General features: G+C 37.2%; 3 protein-coding genes across 3 annotated transcripts; 1 reads left to right on the forward strand and 2 right to left on the reverse strand.

The window, feature by feature from the left end:
- Positions 1–192: 192 nt before the first annotated feature.
- LOC118437499 (zinc finger protein 596-like) lies at positions 193–1,441 on the reverse strand. The gene is made up of 3 exons (XM_035856531.1): positions 1,430–1,441; positions 926–1,333; positions 193–475 (listed from the first exon to the last, which is right to left on the reverse strand). Exons 1-3 carry the CDS (start codon positions 1,439–1,441, stop codon positions 203–205), a joined length of 693 nt encoding a protein of 230 aa, XP_035712424.1. The 3' UTR covers positions 193–202.
- A 3,812-nt stretch (positions 1,442–5,253) lies between these two features.
- Positions 5,254–9,209, reverse strand: LOC118437309. The gene is made up of 5 exons (XM_035856248.1): positions 8,077–9,209; positions 7,562–7,824; positions 7,155–7,416; positions 6,263–6,812; positions 5,254–5,787 (listed from the first exon to the last, which is right to left on the reverse strand). The coding sequence occupies exons 1-5, from the start codon at positions 8,699–8,701 to the stop codon at positions 5,475–5,477; spliced, it is 2,013 nt and encodes a 670-aa protein (XP_035712141.1). The 5' UTR covers positions 8,702–9,209; the 3' UTR covers positions 5,254–5,474.
- Positions 9,210–9,640: 431 nt separating this feature from the next.
- LOC110855587 (zinc finger protein 25) lies at positions 9,641–13,339 on the forward strand. Its single transcript, XM_022103994.2, has 4 exons — positions 9,641–10,074; positions 10,253–10,525; positions 10,602–11,009; positions 12,485–13,339. The coding sequence occupies exons 2-4, from the start codon at positions 10,406–10,408 to the stop codon at positions 12,860–12,862; spliced, it is 906 nt and encodes a 301-aa protein (XP_021959686.1). The 5' UTR covers positions 9,641–10,074; positions 10,253–10,405; the 3' UTR covers positions 12,863–13,339.
- The last annotated feature ends 3,631 nt before the right edge of the window (positions 13,340–16,970 follow it).

Raw genomic sequence — 16,970 nt, forward strand, 5'->3', positions numbered from 1 at the left:
TAATTTCGTCCAAATCTGTGAGCATACGTTGGGAGACCTCCATTGTTAGCAAACAGCCATAAATTTGATTATTTACCTAATACAAACATAACTATGTTAACTTTTCTAAAGTATGAACTCGACAATGATTGACGAAGATTAAAAAAGTGAAGGATTTCTTTCCACAAAAGTAACATTTATACCTCGCTGCGTTGTGACGTAATTAGTGGTTGGCCAAATTGACTTTCGAGTGAGACTTGTACTCGCATTTGTCACAGAAATGGATCAACTCGTCATTCGTACCATGCCTCGCCACCACGTGACGCTTCAAGTCTGACGAGCTGGGAAATCTGCGAGCACAAAATGCGCACGGGTAATTCCTCTGATTTTCATGTACAGTTCGGACGTGAACTAGTAGACCAGACCTACTTAAAAAGGTCTGAGGACAGAGGTCACACTTTGATACGGATCGGGTAGATTTTTCTAAATGCGTCTTCTGTAAAATTAATTAGTAATTTGTCATTCACACATTAAAAATAATGTTACGTTCTTTAAAGTAGTAAATGCACTATAAAAAGTAAACTACACTGTAAATAAAGTTGAGTAAAATTGCCATCAAAACAACTATTGAGTAAAATTTACTCTGACAAAGGTAAAATTTACTCAAGGTTGAGCAAAAATCTTTCAACTTTGAGTAAATTTTACCTTTGTCAGGGTAAATTTTACTCAATAGTTGCTTTGGTGGCAATTTTCCTCAAAATTGAGTAAATTTTAATCAAATTTATTTAGAGTGTACTAAATGCAGGTTAACTTTAAATGGATAAATTGTAAAGCCATCTTTGAATTTTGAATAGTTTACTTATTACGAAATTCCGAGTGCATTTACTTTTCGAAAGGGTTAGAATGTTTTTAAGTGTGCACTTTATCCCACAATCAGCTCATTTACCTCGTGACGTTTTCTATTTTCCATGAGGGCGAAACCCCTCCCACAAGTGGCGCAGGTGTAGGTCTTCTCCGTCGTGTGGGTGTGAATGTGACGCTGAAGGTGTGCATTCGTTTTGAATTCCTTTCCACAAAGGGTGCACGGAAATCGGATCGGATTCTGGGCGTGTTCAGTTCTCTCATGTTTCACCACGTCGCCCTTGCTCAGGTAGGTTTTGTCACAGCCGGGGACCGTGCATGGTAAACGAGGTCGTACGTTCGCGCTGTGGGCGGTGTCAATATGTTTCCGTAAAGTGGAAAGATCGAAAAACACTCGGTGACACTTCTCACAACTTGGCTGCTTGCGATCCCTGTGAACTTTCGACACGTGGCAAGATAAGGAGCGACTGTGTTTGAAAATTTTGCCACAAACCTGAACAAGAAAATGTTCAAAATATAAGGAGAGAGATGCTCGACTGTTGGAGTATTTTCAGCTACTGATTTTATTAAACGCAGCTCATTGTCATACATATAAGATCATCATCTAAGTCATTCAACTTTTCATGCATGCATTTATCCACCCATAATATTAGGTGGTCAAGTATGTGCAATGATGCACATTTAGCGACATAATTCATATTATAACATACACAATCAGGGTTATTTTCAACACTCCCTTTAACAATTATTTACGTATGAATAATAATATGATTGCTTGGTCCATTGATCTCCTTGAGAGGCTGCTCCTCAGCTTGGCGTTGAATCCGTTTAGGACACATATTGCATTTCTTGACAAGAAATACTATTGCACACAGAAAAACTACTAGTGAAAATAATATCCCTAAAATTAACACTGTTATTTCTGATGCTGTCCAATTGTCATCGCTGAATGAGAACACCTGCAGATTCCTGGCTTCTTTTTGAATCCGTTCGTCATTTGTGTTCCAGATTTCATTTAAGTCTTCACTTAAATGACTCCAATTGACTCGCGGATTCAAGTGCCAGTTTACGAGTTCAGAAAAAAGAGGATCTTCTCGCTCTTTATAGACGACACGTAATATATTTCCCTTGAATTCAACCTCGTTCAGAGTGAATGTCAAAGATAGTGGCAATGTGAATACTTTGTCTCACTAAGAGTCTACTCTCATGCTCACCCGTCAGTAATTTTTTACTTATGATGAGGATCCAAACCATGCTCAAGGCAGATTATTTTCTGATCATGTCAATTTGAGGGGGGATCTTTTTAGAAGTATTTATAAAATGTAAAATATAACATTCAATGCGGCAGTTTGCACAGATACTAAAAATTCAGCAAATTTTGGACGCCCGCGAGAACGTCGCGAAAAGGTGCGGTTTTCAAGTTTAACTTGTGCCTTGTGTGTGGCAGCATTTGCGCATTTTTGCGAACTTGTGGCCCCTAAAACTTCCTGAATTTTTCGCATCTGTGCAAGTTCTTGGTTTCTAAAATTTCTCCTTCAAATTTATATCGTCAAAAAATATACTAGGTTGAGCATGGTTTACGTCCCTATTGTACATAAGTTTTTTGGGAACAACTAAAGTACATACATAGATACATACCTCGTGACTTTTCATACTTCCCAGCAGTGCGAAACTCTTCCTACACTTGGCACAATTATACGGCTTCTCCGTCGTGTGGGTGCGAATGTGAACGTCAAATTCATCCCTCGTTTTGAATTCTTTTGCGCAAAGGGTGCACGGAAATCGGACCGGATTTTCGGCATGTTCGGTTTTCACGTGCCGTGAAATCTGTCCCTTGTTTAGGTAGGTTTTCCCACAATCTGGAAACCTGCATGAGAAACGGGGTCGTTCCTTAGTGCTGTGGACGTTGTCAATATGTTTCAGTAAGTTGGTCGAAGTGGCAAACACCAAAAACACCCGATGGCACGTGTCACAACTTGGCCTTTTTCGGTTGCTGGTGGTTCGATAAGGCGGCTCTGTGTTGGCAAATTTTTCCACAAACCTGCATACATAGGCAGACAGAAATATTTATGTAGTGTAAAATTATTTAGCTAAATTTTTGAAAATTTATGTACCCGCTCATCTTACACTTACACTTGACCGCAGTATCGTTATCATGCCTGGTCAACTCCTTATCCGTTTTAAAAGCTTTTGAATTCTGTCCTGCCTGCAGCTCCATTAATGGATTCGATATTTGTTAATTTCTTAATTTTTCAAAGAGTTGTACTAAATTGATGAACGTTAACAAATTTAGGAAATTTGCTACAGCTAAGAAAAAATCGGCTTATTTTGACACAATATTTTAACAATTTATTCCCAACTATTCACACTTTTTGAAAGCATTGACAAAAATGGGACGCGTTTCCAGCAATTTTTAGCGATAATGATATTTATTGTAGAAGCACACATTAAAATTTTCACTATTTATGTATCTATTTTGTATTACAGGGTGTTAAATATCGTTTCTTAGCGGATTTATAACTTATGAAAATATTGCTGAAGAGGAAATGTATTCGTGAAGTTAGTGTTGGTTCGTCTGGGTGTGAAAAAGGTTGCGCTTTTAAAACATTGCAACGATTAAAACGACACAAAATCAGGTAAGAATTTCCAGGAATTTTGGTAGCATTCATCCCATCGCTAGGAAACCTTCTACTTTTTTCCCTTTTTTCAACCATTCCTAATTTTAGTCGACCCTTTTAAGTCCCACATTCACACTAGAATACATAACCTGCCCATTCGTTTTCTTGCTTGGTAAATTAATTAAACCCAACGACTTGTACATACAGTCAATGGAAAAAGTATTGGCAACCCCCACGCCAGCTAAATAAAATTGGCTGTAACCTTGTAATGCATTATACAATTGGTATGAAAATTTGTTCGCATTTAGCAAATATAATATAGTTTTCGATTATAATCATGATTTATTAATTAAAATTAAATAAACACAGTTTTTAAATAAGTTATTGGAAAATTTGCAAAATTCACCAGCAAAAAGTATTGGCAACATGTGGCCAAATTAATTACGCGAAACAACTTTCTTAATGAACTACCACACTTCATTACGGTAAGTTAATTAGGTGACAAAATACGACGATAGCTACATTTTAAGTCAGCAGTTGTGTTGTCTGGAACCAAAATGGCGACACCAAACGAGTTATATTTGGCGCGGCAAGAATTATTCATTTATTTTTCGCAAAAAAAACCTGGATATCTAAAAATCAATAGAAAACATACTTTTTCATATTTACTATTGGAAATGTAGCCAAGAAATATAAAATGGCAATTTTAGTTTCTGCTTTTCCGTGGTTGCGGAAGAAAAAAGTCACCTTCGCCCAAAGGCAAATGATGAATCAAGCAACAAATTACTTGAAATCGGAAGATTTCAACATCCAAAACCAATTAGAATTTGAGAACCAACTGTGGAGTCAATATTTCATACAATATGGTGATCAATCAAAAATCCTACCAAGGGGTTTTAGGGTCCAGTAGCCCCATAGAAGAGAAGGCCCCCGAAACGAACCAACTCAAGGTATTTAAATCAGCTAAATACCACCCTAAATAGACTTCCAACGGATGAAGAAGGGTCTAGTGGTCTCACATAAGTAAATTTAACTTATTCGGTGCGGGTTCGATGGTTAGAGTTTGGAGGATGCAAAATGAGGCCCTCAAATATGAATGCTGCCGTCTGGGAGTCAAGCTCGGAATTGGATCGATTATGGTTTGGGGTTGAATGACTAGGTCGTTGCGTAGTTAGCTGGTAATTATCGATGAGGTTATGACCAATGAGGTTTAAATAATCATTCCAAGCGATAATTTGAAATTATTTTGCAAAAACCTGACCTAGGAAGGAATTTAATGTTCCAAAAATGCAGTGACCCCAAACATGTAGCCCAATTAGCAATGCAAGTTTTTGAGGATCTACGAGGTTAAGCTTCTCTCGTTGGTTGCACAGTCTACCGATGTGAATCTGATTGTCTGGGTTGAGAAAGGAGAGACTGATGGAAAACCACTCGTCAAAAAACGAGCTGGACAAAATTTCAAACGAAGATTAGGCAGACATGTTAAAAAGCGTTATAAAAAGATTTTTCCAATCGATTACAATGCGTATTTCTGCTCTTATTGTGTCGAGGGGAGGTGATATGTATTACTAGAAGCAGTTTGTCGCAATAAAATTTGCGTTTTATTGATTTATAATTTTTTAAGTTAAGGGTTGCCAATACTTTTTGCGGGTTAATTTTGCAAATTTTCCAACAAATTGTTTAAAAACTGTGTTAATCTAATTTTAATCAATAAAACATGATTATAATCGAAAACTACATTATATTTGCTAAATGCGTACAAATTTTCATGCCAATTGTATAATGCATTCCATGGCTACAGCCAATTTTATTTAGCTGGCGTGGGGGTTGCCAATACTTTTTCCATTGACTGTACATACTTTGTGTAAGGAATTGGTGATCGTCCACGATTAATTTGGCATCATAGCTGCAACCCGTCACCGTAGTTTATTTATACGGCGCGTAGCTAGATGACGTGTTTTTTATTCTAATTTTTTGCACTTTCTTGCACCTTCACATTATAGCGGAGACTACTTGCTAGGCGGTGAAGAAATGAAGGGAACCGTTAAGAAACGAAGCGCTGTTTTTAGCAAAGATTTTACAGTCGTTCACACGTTTTCTAACAAAACATTTCACAAATGTTACCAAATGTCCAGCATGCTTGATCAAATCTAGTCTCGAATACATCGAAATCTCAACAAGAATGATACACACTGCAACCAAGTTACAAATCAGGTACAGAAAGAATAAAATTTTAGGCGAAGAATTTAGCACCAATGGTATTGGAACGTCCTTCGGGAACATTTCCTCCCTCGTTGAGTTTGCAGAACGTTCAAAGTCTATCCGAAATCTGGGGATAAACACAAATTATATTTAAGTAACGATCTTTTGAACAAACTGATCGAACGCAAGTCGGACAGTTTGGCAAAAAACTCTTGACGAAAACAATTTGCCTAGAAAATCCCATGTAGCAAAAAGAGTCACTACCACCACGTATTCAGCTTCAGCACAGGGACTCAAAGTACTGTTTGGCGAAAAAAGTCGCATTGTTGCGAAAATATGACAAATTTCGACAATCTCTGTCGACAAACTCTGTCGATAGTCTGGCTTTTCTACTATTTGAATTACATATGTATGTATTAAATGCGAAATTTATAAATTTTTATCGCCAAATGCGTTTGCCTCTTTTATGAGTATTCAATTTTTGACAAATATGACAATAATTTCGTCATCTGGTATCTTAAAGATATTTTTACCATTTTGAAGTAAAAAACTTATTTTCGCCAAACCGTTTGCTAATCAATGAAATTACCATGAGCAATTACCTCTGAAGAAGCTGCAGCCCATCCCATCGCTTCCCTATTCCCGCGCCTTGAAGCAGCTTCAAATAATGCGCCGCATCCCCACCCCCACGGCCTCTGATCACCCAGGGAAACCATCGCGGTATATTTTCTTTCACAGAAGAACAGGAAATATTTTGCATCCGAAATCTTTCCCCTTTTCCAACCAAGGTTTCGAAATTTTTAAAATCCACGGTGAAGAAAGCACCCTCCAATTCCGCTAGAAGTGAGATAAAGGCTTTAATATTCCCAAGGAAACTTGAAACATCTAATTTGGGATATTCCTGAAATGCTTCCGTGAAATTGAAATCAGTAGTGTTCAAGAATTTCCTAAAATGCAGAACCTCCTCCGTAATGGCGCGAATATTTAGGAAAGAGTCGATCACAAATTTATATTTTCCCCAGCGCACAAACTCCTCCAAACTTTGCACAACCCTTTCTCGCGGTGGTTCAATAAATTGCGTTGTAACCTCGGTGGAATAATACCAGCTGATGTGGGCTACACAGAGTAGGATAATACAGCTGAGTGAGGTACCTTTGAGTAAAAAAAGATTAGCAATTAATAGTTTGGATTAGTGATTGGTGATTATTATTTAGTCTGGATTAAGCGTTTATGAGTATTAATCCGGGAAACGCATTGGTAACTATTAATCCGGATTAAGGATTGGTTACTATTAGTCCGGATTAAGGATTGGTGATTATTTATCCGGATTAGGGGTAGGAAGTTATTACATATGTATGAATCTGGATTAGGATTAACTAATCCTAAACAATCCTTAACCCAATTAAGCGAATATTAAAAAAAAGTCCCTGATCCTAAATTCAATCCTTATCGAACTGATTGTCTGTCTCAAAAAAATTCCAACCTAATCCTGACCTTTTTTAGCCCAAGTTCCACAACCAGGTTGACCAAGAAATATCCGCGCGACATCAACGGAGAGATCCGCACTGCGAAAAACGCTACCAATCATGATCGAGACAAAGATCAGTCCTACCCAGACGATGGGATCGAACGGATCCAGCAGAATTGTGAGACTTGGGGGTAGAAAGCGCCGGTAGTAGTAGCAATACATGACACTCATGGGTTTGTAAATGTCCAAATGAATTCTTGGACTGTAAAGAATTGCGTCTTCATACGTCTGCACAGAAAAATTAGAACTCTTCAAAATAATTTTACCTACATGAAAAGTAAAGTCAAACTCAGGAGGGTAACATTTTTTTGAGGAGTAAGAAATATTTTAATTTTCGCACAACTAAATAATTTACGTCAATATTTTTGTTTACCGATTCGTGATAACACATCCAACAAATTTCAAGATTTGGCGCGTCTAGTAGATCATACATTTTCGGTTGAAATGTTAAATTCATCTTTACTCCAACTATCTTGATCGAGATGTGGGGATCGTAACATCGTCCAAATCGAGGTTTGTAGTCTTCGGCTACACAGTCTGCATCCGTAATGGCATCAGCGTCCCCACTAGTTCGAGAGACGAGGAAAGCAATGCCGCGGGAAAGGAAGGAGTCCTTTGTTAGTTGATAGATGAACTCTAAAAAATATTTTACCAATTTAAATAGTCTGAACTCTCACTACTTAATGAAGTAAACTATACTAAATTCAGAATAACGTTAACTTGAGAACAATGTATACTCTGGGTTTAGTTTGCTTAATACAGGATTCATTCAGGGTGCATTTAGTTCATAAAACGGTAACATTGTTGTTGTAAAGAGTGTACATAATTTAGACATGAAACTGAATTTATTTTGAAAGGGTAGTATCATTTTTAAAAGTGTGTCACTACCTGTATCTTGTCGGGTCTGCACTAGTAAATGGTTGTCATCAGGGCATTGGTAGCAGTAGTAATATATTTGCTGTTTGGTGGATTTCGCACCATGAAATAATTCAAAGAATAAGTTTCCACAAACGAAGGTGGCATCCTCAATATTTTTCCCGACGTAGTCCAGCCCTTTATTGAAAATTTTGAGGATACCTGAATGTGCCGGGCTCCAAAGTTTAACGACAAATTGGGTCATGAAGCTCTCATCGTATGCGAACCTAGTCGACCTGATCAGTTTTAGGATTTGGATGGCTTTTGCGCCGGAATCTTGTTGGTTTTTTTCGTCGGGTAGAATAACCGAAAAAGTCTTATGATTTGTTCCATGCTTTGAAATGTAAGGGACATTTTGCTCTATTGTGATAGGTCCGAAACGGTCCGTTTCAATGAAGTTCTTAGAATGGTTACTCGTGAATAAAAGATAAGTCGTTAGTAGCAAAGTTTCGTTAATCTTTGTATGAGGTAGCAATGAAGAGTAATTATTCTGTGTTTCTGTTGTTACCAAGTATTCAATTTGTAGTAATGATGTGCCCATTTTATAAAACGATTTGAGGCAAAGACAAAAAAGTAATGTTAACATAGGCTTGGTCATGGTATTTTTTTGATTTCATGCAAATGATTTGATGACGACGATTTTTTATGTATGTATGTATATGTAAATTTTTAGAATAAAAGTGTATGCGAAGTGTAAGAAGCGAGGATCAGAAGGTGAATAATTTGCTTTAACTTTCCGTCTGGGTTAGAATTTGGGTCGTCTTTTATCTATGTGCATGTCATTTTATCTAAATACGTATATAAGGACACCAGCTTGCCTGGTTTATTTGACGAGAGCTAGAATACTACACGGGTGGTTTTTAAATAATAAATGGCATCCACGTGTGATGTATGTACGTATGCAGGTATGTACATATCGTGACTAACTCATGTTTTGGACTGATGGATGTTCTCCTTGTTATTCAATGTGCATTTTCAATTCTTCCCTTAACGTGGCATTGTATCACGTGGTTTTTTGTTTCAATTGTTGTGTCTCAACTTTCCCTTCCTCCATGTATTCAAATGGCGATTTTGAAAAATGTTCACCGCCTTTCGTTTTTAACAATATGAAGATATTGATGCACCTAAAAATCGGTAATTTTTAGGCTTACATAGTTAGGAGATAAAAATTTTGATTTTTTTCTTCAATGAGGAAATATTTAAATTTTATTGATTATTTTTCATCTATTTTATATTTATCTTCTTGTTGAAGAAAAAAATCAAAATTTTATCTCCTAACTATGTAAGCCTAAAAATTATCGATTTTTAGGTGCATTAATATCTTCATATTGTTAAAAACGAAAGGCGGTGAACATTTTTCAAAATCGCCATTTGAATACATGGAGGAAGGGAAAGTTGAGACACAACAATTCAAACAAAAAACCCCGCATCAGCCAGCATGCTATTCCGCCTTAAGTATATAGACTTCTCGCAAGGAACTTGTTATACAAACATGAGTCTATTTCAATTAACAAAATTAGAAATTCTAAGGCCATTATCTAAGAGTGAGTCGTTTGAGAAGGAAAGAGTTCGAAAAGATCATATGCGTAAGCAGGTCACACATTCAAATATTCAAACGCATTATGCATAAAATACATATGCAATTAATGAGAAATATTCTCTCCGCGATTGGGCCTTTCTTTGAGTGAAATTCCTACCACACAGTCAAACTTAATGACATGATTCATGTTTGCATGTTATCTACAAGGGAAAAAGGTTGATTATTTATATCCAGGAATGTATCAACTTGGTATGTATGTAAGTAGTTAAAAAACGCAACCTTTTTCACACCACAGAAACCAACGTTTACCTTACATGTAAACTTCCTCCTTAGCAACACCGAGTAAGTAATAATATGTAACCGAGTAGGTAATATGATTAGCCAATCCTACCCAAAAAAAACATTTAAAAAACTGTAGTTTTCCAAGCAAGGTAAGCGACTTACTAAATAGTACAGAACTTATTTTTTTCCTCTGCGTATTATAACTACATATATATTATTATCGATAAAAATTTTCGGAAATGTATTTCTTATCCGCGAGTCCATCAACAAAGTGTCAATTAATGGGAAAGAATTGGTGAATATAAATAAGAGATTTTTTTCTTACAGAAATCAAATTAAATTTGTCGAAGGGCAACAATCTTTTGCTAGTGAAAATTTCAAATACATGGATCTGAACCCTGGAAAGAAAGAGGAGTGAATGTACCACATGAATTTTTAGCGAATTTTCGTAAATCTACAACTCACCAAGTACGATAAAAAATGGATGTGAAGGTTGCAAAAAAATGGGACTGTTCAGAGTGCTCAAAATCGTTTAAAGCCAACAAATACTTGACAAAACACATGGTCACGCACGATCCCGATGCCAAGGTCAAATGTGAGGTGAGCAAGTATTTTCAAAGTCTAAACTGATTTTTATTTAACAATTTAAAAAACTCCCACTTTCCAATTCATGTAGGTTTGCGGCACATTTTCCAAAAACAGGATCGCCTTATCTTCTCACATGAGGACTTTTCACAGCAATCGAAAGCGACCAAGTTGTGACACGTGTCACCGGGTGTTTTTCGATCTTCGCTATTTACGGAAACATATTGACACCGTCCACAGCACGATGGATCGACCTCGTTTCCCATGTACATTTTCCGGCTGTGAGAAAACCTTCCTAAACAAGGGATACATGGCGCACCACGTGAAAACTGAACATGCCCAGAATCCGGCCCGATTTCCGTGCAAACTTTGCGGGAAGGAGTTCAAAACGAGGAGTCATCTTAAGCAGCACATTCCCAGCCATACGACGGAGAAGCCGTACAATTGTGCCACTTGTGGGAGGGGTTTCGCCCATAAGGGACAAATGAAAAATCACGAGGTAAATTTTGTATAAAGGGTGGTTAAAATGTCGCGCCACCATTGGAAAACTTGTCAATGGGAAAAGTCCCTAAATCTCCATTAGAGGGTGTTCCGGAAGTAATGCAAATTTGGTCAAATGCACATATAAACTCAACGAATGAATTTTTTAAAGCGAAATTTTGGTCAGAAAGGGACAAAGGTTAAAGCTAATTAAGTTTTGCTTCCAATGGTCCGTACACACCTTCCGCCAAATTTGGAGACGTTTGTGTTGGGCGCTCACAATTAGTGCTTCGCCACTGTTTTTGGTCACCTTTTTTGAGATTTTTGACCACATGTGTTGAAATAAGTTCAAATTTTTGACTGAAGTTTTTCGATTACAATATTTTTTCTAGGATAGGAACTAAAATTTTTCAATAGGTCTTGTATTTGGCAAATTTGGGAACGTTCACCTCTCCCATGTTAATTGCATTTGATCCGTTTTAAGGCGGAGCGTGATACTTTGGCTTATATTTAATTTCCAGTTTTGCATAAATGGTTTTCTTGAAGGTGGGAGAGTTGTACTATGTGCAAATAAAAGCATTTTGATAATCTGAGCAGTAAATCGTCTTGTACAGGACGATCAATTTTGGTTAATTTTAATTACTTCAGGTCAAGGATTTTTTCTGCCCTCCTGCTTGCTACTTTTATTTTACTCTTGACTATATTTATAAGCTTCTAGAACCTTCTAGGATTTGATGTCCAACTTCTAAGCTTTCAAATAATGTATGGTGTTCGGTGAGAACTTCAAGTACTTCAGCGAATTTCGCTCCGACATAACAAATTTCTATCTACACGAAGTTTATTACTTTCGGGGCTGCCACACGAATGTACCGACCAGATATTTTTTGCGATTAGTCGTTTTTTGCATCTCATACCTTAGTATAACACAACAAATCGTCACTTTTGGAATTTCTTATTTTTTAAAGTGAACACAGCTCAATTTCTTGGAGCGCGTAACCACCTTTTCGAGGTATTGGCAGACGATGGTTGCGAGTTGCTTGGTGGTATTTCACCTCATTTTGGAACGGATAGAGATATATCGACGTATAGAGACGTATCGACTTCTGGTTTTCGGATTCTACTAGATAAATGTGTGGACTACAATATTCACCCAATTTCGAATTTGGGGCAAATTGATACCCTTGCATATATGCATTTTACCAAAGTTGCATTACTTCCGGAACACCCTCTAGTTACAAGATTTGGGATTGAAATTTTTATAATTATCAGCAAAACTGATGACAAAACTCGTCAGAGACAAAATTTCGATAACTAACGGAAATCTAAGAATTTTTCCCATCGATAAATTTGCCATTGTAGCGCGTGACATTTTAACCACCCTGTATATCTAGAATGTTGTGCTAAGCTAAGCATCAGGTGAAGAGTTATGTACCAATGCCGTGGAAGAAACTGAATAAGTATGTAGGTGAAAAATTACAAATGTTCATTTTACAGATGACGCATTTCGGTAAATCTGCCCGAGACGTGTCAAAGTGCCACCTATGTCCTAAGACCTTCTTAACTAGGAATGGGCTACAAGGCCACATTCGAGTTGTGCATGAAAATCAGAGGAATTATCCGTGCACATTTTATGACAAGAGATTCTCCATCTCGTCCCATTTAAAGCGTCACGTAGAGGCAAAACACCCCGCGAATAAGGAGCTGATTCATTCCTGCGACAAGTGCGAGTACATGAGCCATTCGAAACACAATTGCGCCGCTCACAGAATGCGTCACAATGCAGCTAGGCAGGAATGTTACTTTTGTGTTAAGAAATTCGTCACTTTAAACGAATTAGTTAAACATTATCGAGTTCATACTTTAGAGACGTGAAAATATTGTTGGAAATTTAGGAATTATGTACCAGATTTGGGTATTATGTATTATTATTATAATTAAATTTGACATATGGAAAATTTTTGCAGAGATTGATATGATTTTAGGTACAAATTTATCTAGCAACTGGACATATATTATTTCGCTAGATTACTCCTTAAACTTTATTCCTATAAATACATATTCGAGATTTATTTAGCTACGCTGTTGTGACTTAGTCCACTTTAATGTGCTTACGTCAAATTTAAGACTACTCAATTCTTCAGGATTGCTGATTTTAATTAGCGAAGTCTGTATACGATGATATGTAAGTGTTTAATATGTTTATATGTACATTGGTTTTGCGTAAATTGAGAATATTTCTAGTAATTAAGCACATTTAATGCTTTATGATATGTATATATAATGTACAGTTAGAGGAAAAAGTTTGCGTACGAGATGTTTCAAGAATTTCAATCCGTTGTCATTTATTCATTTTTTGGAGTATGATGTCCAATTTTTTTCGTAGCATGCTAAATTTATCTAAGTTTCTCACTACGTACAAAATTTCCCCACAAAGTTGCCACTTTTAGCGCCATTAATGTATTTCCGCATGAAGGCTGAAAAACACGAGAAAAAAGTTTGCGTACGAATTGGGTAATTTTTAATATTCGCGACGACCATTTTTTTCGGTAAGCAATTTTTTTATAAATTGTAGATTAGATTATTGTCTGTAGTTTACAACAAAAACTTTTTGATTTAAGTCATGGGTCAACCCCGGAAAGAAATTCCCATCCAACTACGGGATTTAATTATTCAGGACTGGAAAGGGGAGAGCTCTGTGAAGTTATCAATGGGAAAAATCTCCGAAAAGTTCAAAATCCCAAAGAGTACAGTTCAGAGGACAATTCAGCGTTATCGGGAGACCGGTGGATTGCAAACCAAGAAAAGGACAGGGAGAAAGAAAATCTTGACACCACGAGAGGAGATCAAGCTCGTAAGAAAAGTGCAGCGGAATCCATTTCTGAGTGCTCCAAAGCTGGCTGCACAGATTGTACAAGAGTCAGGGAAAACCCTCCATCCCAGCACAGTCCGAAAAATTATAAACAAAAATGGTTTACATGGCCGAATACCCCGGAAGAAGCCATACCTAAGCAAAGTAAACAGGAAGAAAAGACTAGCTTTTGCCCGGAAGTATGTATTGAAGCCACCTTCTTTTTGGTCATCAATACTTTGGTCTGATGAGACAAAGGTGAACATTTTTGGCTCCGATGGACACCAAAAAGTGTGGAGAAGACCAAAGGAAGCCCTAAAAAACAGCAATCTCCGTCCGACTGTTAAGCATGGCGGCGGATCAGTCATGGTGTGGGGCTGCTTTGGTGCTAAAGGCGTAGGAAACTTGGAATTTATTGAGGGAAATATGACTGGGGTATCCTACACAGGGATATTGAACAGGAATCTTTTTGAATCTGGACGAAAAGTTGGACTTGGTCGCCGTTTTACCTTTCAACAGGACAACGATCCCAAGCACACATCCAAGGTTGCGAAGGAATTTTTTAAAATTAACAAGGTAAAAGTGTTAGACTGGTGTCCACAATCACCTGATCTTAATCCCATTGAACACCTCTGGGACGTGACAAAAAGAGAAGTCGGCAAAACCAATGTAAAAAATAAATCCGAGCTAAAAACACGAATCCGGGAGGTATGGGATAATTTAGACCCGGAAGTCATCCGGAACTTGGTTTCTTCGATGCCCAAACGTCTTGAACAAGTTATCAGTGCTAATGGAGGACATACAAAATACTAAGTTAATTTTTTTGTGGATCACATTTTCGAAGATAAAATTAATTTTAAATCGTACGCAAACTTTTTCCGCGTGCTTTTATATTTTGATGGAGAAATTGGTTTTTAGCCCCACCACTGATAATTTCTTTGCAACTTTTTTTACGATGTTAGTATTCGAGATAAATTTAGCATGCTACCAAAAAATTTGGACATCATACTCCAAAAAATGAATAAATGACAACGGATTGAAATTCTTGAAACATCTCGTACGCAAACTTTTTCCTCTAACTGTATGTACATAATCAATAATCGATCGATAACATTAATCACTATTTACACATTGACACATTTTTATTTTATTCTATTGTTAAACTAGTATCATACTTAATTTAGATATGTATCAATTTCTACACATTTTATAAAATACCGTTCACAATTCTCAATTATCCATTTTTCTCAAAAAGTTTGCAACCATAAATGCATACAGATTAACAGCAATCCATTTCCCAGTACTTGCAACCCTTTCAAGAATAAAAAAACCACTCGAAACCGCCAACATAATGAACACAATACAAAACAAAGTTTGAATACTGCTACCCAATTTTAACGGCGGTCCGCCGTACTCCGGTTGTAACCGACCAGAAACGGCGGATTCACTACTACTATTATTATTACCACTCTGTATACTATTCCTGGTATCACTTTTGCTACCAAATCGCAAAATTAACTCATCCATTTCCTGGTAAATTCCAGACTCAAACAGCTTCACAAATTTCCTCGGTATACTCGACTCCTTTGCAAAAACGAAAATCCAACAGTACGCCGTCTCAAATATTTTCTCTTTGCTCAACTTAAAACGATCCGTTCTATATTTTTTGTTCAACTTTTCATGAAACGGTTTAAGCAGTCGGGACTTATCGATAAACACGTTTTTATCACAAGTCACTAAATCCCGCTCTATCGCGGTTCGAATCACGTCATAATTAGCAATTAGACTGTCATTAGATAAATTCCTTTCAAGATTTGGATAATACTTGTGCTTAAAGTTTAAAAAATTGTAAAGCGTGTTAAACCAATTCGGCCACGGTCTCTGTGTGGACGTTAATATGACAAAAATTTCCCGTAAAAATGCATAATTCACCATCTTTTTAAAATCAATTTCATAGTTCCAAGCTTTAGAATAAAGGATGAAACAATTATCCTGGTCAAAAACTGAATCTCCTTCAGGCCAATTGTTTGCCGCGGTAAGATAGCTCATGACAGTTTCGAAACTTTTTGATTCTGCTGATTCCTGGAAACATGTTAAATCTTCAAATGTAGATGGCGTTGTTTGATCCAGTTTTGAGTTTAGCGTGTCAATCGCGCAACCCGTGTAACAATTCGTGAGAATCATAGCTAGCAAGATCCAATGCCAGGTCAACATGCGAAAAACGTTTCTATTTTCAATCTCCTTCGGGATGGGGTAACCTTCTTCAAACACGAATCCCACAAAATATAGGAGCTCCACGAAATGGGAGCAGTTCGTAACGAAGTAATTCAAGTAAAGAGTCCCCGCCGAAATTAGAATAACCAACGTTGCCCCGATCGCAAACCAAAGGTGGGGCGTAAATGGGTTTAAATAAAAGTGGAAACTTAACTCGTAATCGGCATGACAGGAAATGAATTGATACGTGTCCATCGCGGTTAACACGGTATCCGTGAATATTGAAGGAAATCCGGATAGTTCGAAGCGACTCATGTCATGGAACATGATCGGGCGGAGGCAAGTTTCTGAGGCGTAGAATGTTTCCTGGGAATTTTCTTCTTCGGAACAATCCGTAAAAGGAACTATAGTGGCATTAATGGTTTTCAGAAGTTCGTACATGATGTAACGGGACGTTAATGGAAAATTAGTCCAGGTAAGTTTAGAAACCATTTTATCCTTAAACTTAGCATCAATTTGGAGCGATTGGAAATAGTCGAACTGCCAAAGTTTTGGTTCTTCTTTGAAAACATTTGGGAAATCTGAGAAAATTTTATTTGTCCCGCGACATTTAAAGTTTTTAAGGTATGGGAGCGTTACTGATGAGTGGACACAAATTTGTAACCCATCCGTTAAATCCAGAAGGGCTAAATTTGGAACCAAATTCCACTCTCTTTTTGGATTTCGTGTCGTAAATACGGGTAGAATTGAATTATACAGAGGGTGATGTAAGGCTGCTGGCGAGTTTATTATTTCATTAAATGACATTCCCGGTAATAAAATTACTCCAGGAATTTCAATGGTACGCTCAAACCCAGCATTTTTGACTAGTTGACTTTCGCCCAGGTTATCAATTGCCACGAATCGAACAATTTGGCT

This window comes from Folsomia candida, unplaced genomic scaffold, assembly GCF_002217175.1.
Source record: "Folsomia candida strain VU population unplaced genomic scaffold, ASM221717v1 Fcan01_Sc013, whole genome shotgun sequence".
Classification (NCBI taxonomy): domain Eukaryota; kingdom Metazoa; phylum Arthropoda; class Collembola; order Entomobryomorpha; family Isotomidae; genus Folsomia; species Folsomia candida.

Excerpts from the sequence above, each read along its gene's own strand:
- LOC118437499 (XM_035856531.1), bottom strand. Across the intron at positions 476-925 it reads AAAATAGAAAACGTCACGAG|AAGACGCATTTAGAAAAATC; the intron begins GTAAATGAGCTG and ends TTAATTTTACAG.
- LOC118437309 (XM_035856248.1), bottom strand. The coding sequence starts at position 8,701 with ATGACCAAGCCTATGTTAACATTACTTTTTTGTCTTTGCCTCAAATCG. Across the intron at positions 7,825-8,076 it reads GCAGACCCGACAAGATACAG|AGTTCATCTATCAACTAACA; the intron begins GTAGTGACACAC and ends AATATTTTTTAG. Across the intron at positions 5,788-6,262 it reads GGGCTGCAGCTTCTTCAGAG|ATTTCGGATAGACTTTGAAC; the intron begins GTAATTGCTCAT and ends GTTTATCCCCAG.
- LOC110855587 (XM_022103994.2), top strand. The coding sequence starts at position 10,406 with ATGGATGTGAAGGTTGCAAAAAAATGGGACTGTTCAGAGTGCTCAAAA. Across the intron at positions 10,526-10,601 it reads ATGCCAAGGTCAAATGTGAG|GTTTGCGGCACATTTTCCAA; the intron begins GTGAGCAAGTAT and ends CAATTCATGTAG. Across the intron at positions 11,010-12,484 it reads GACAAATGAAAAATCACGAG|ATGACGCATTTCGGTAAATC; the intron begins GTAAATTTTGTA and ends TTCATTTTACAG.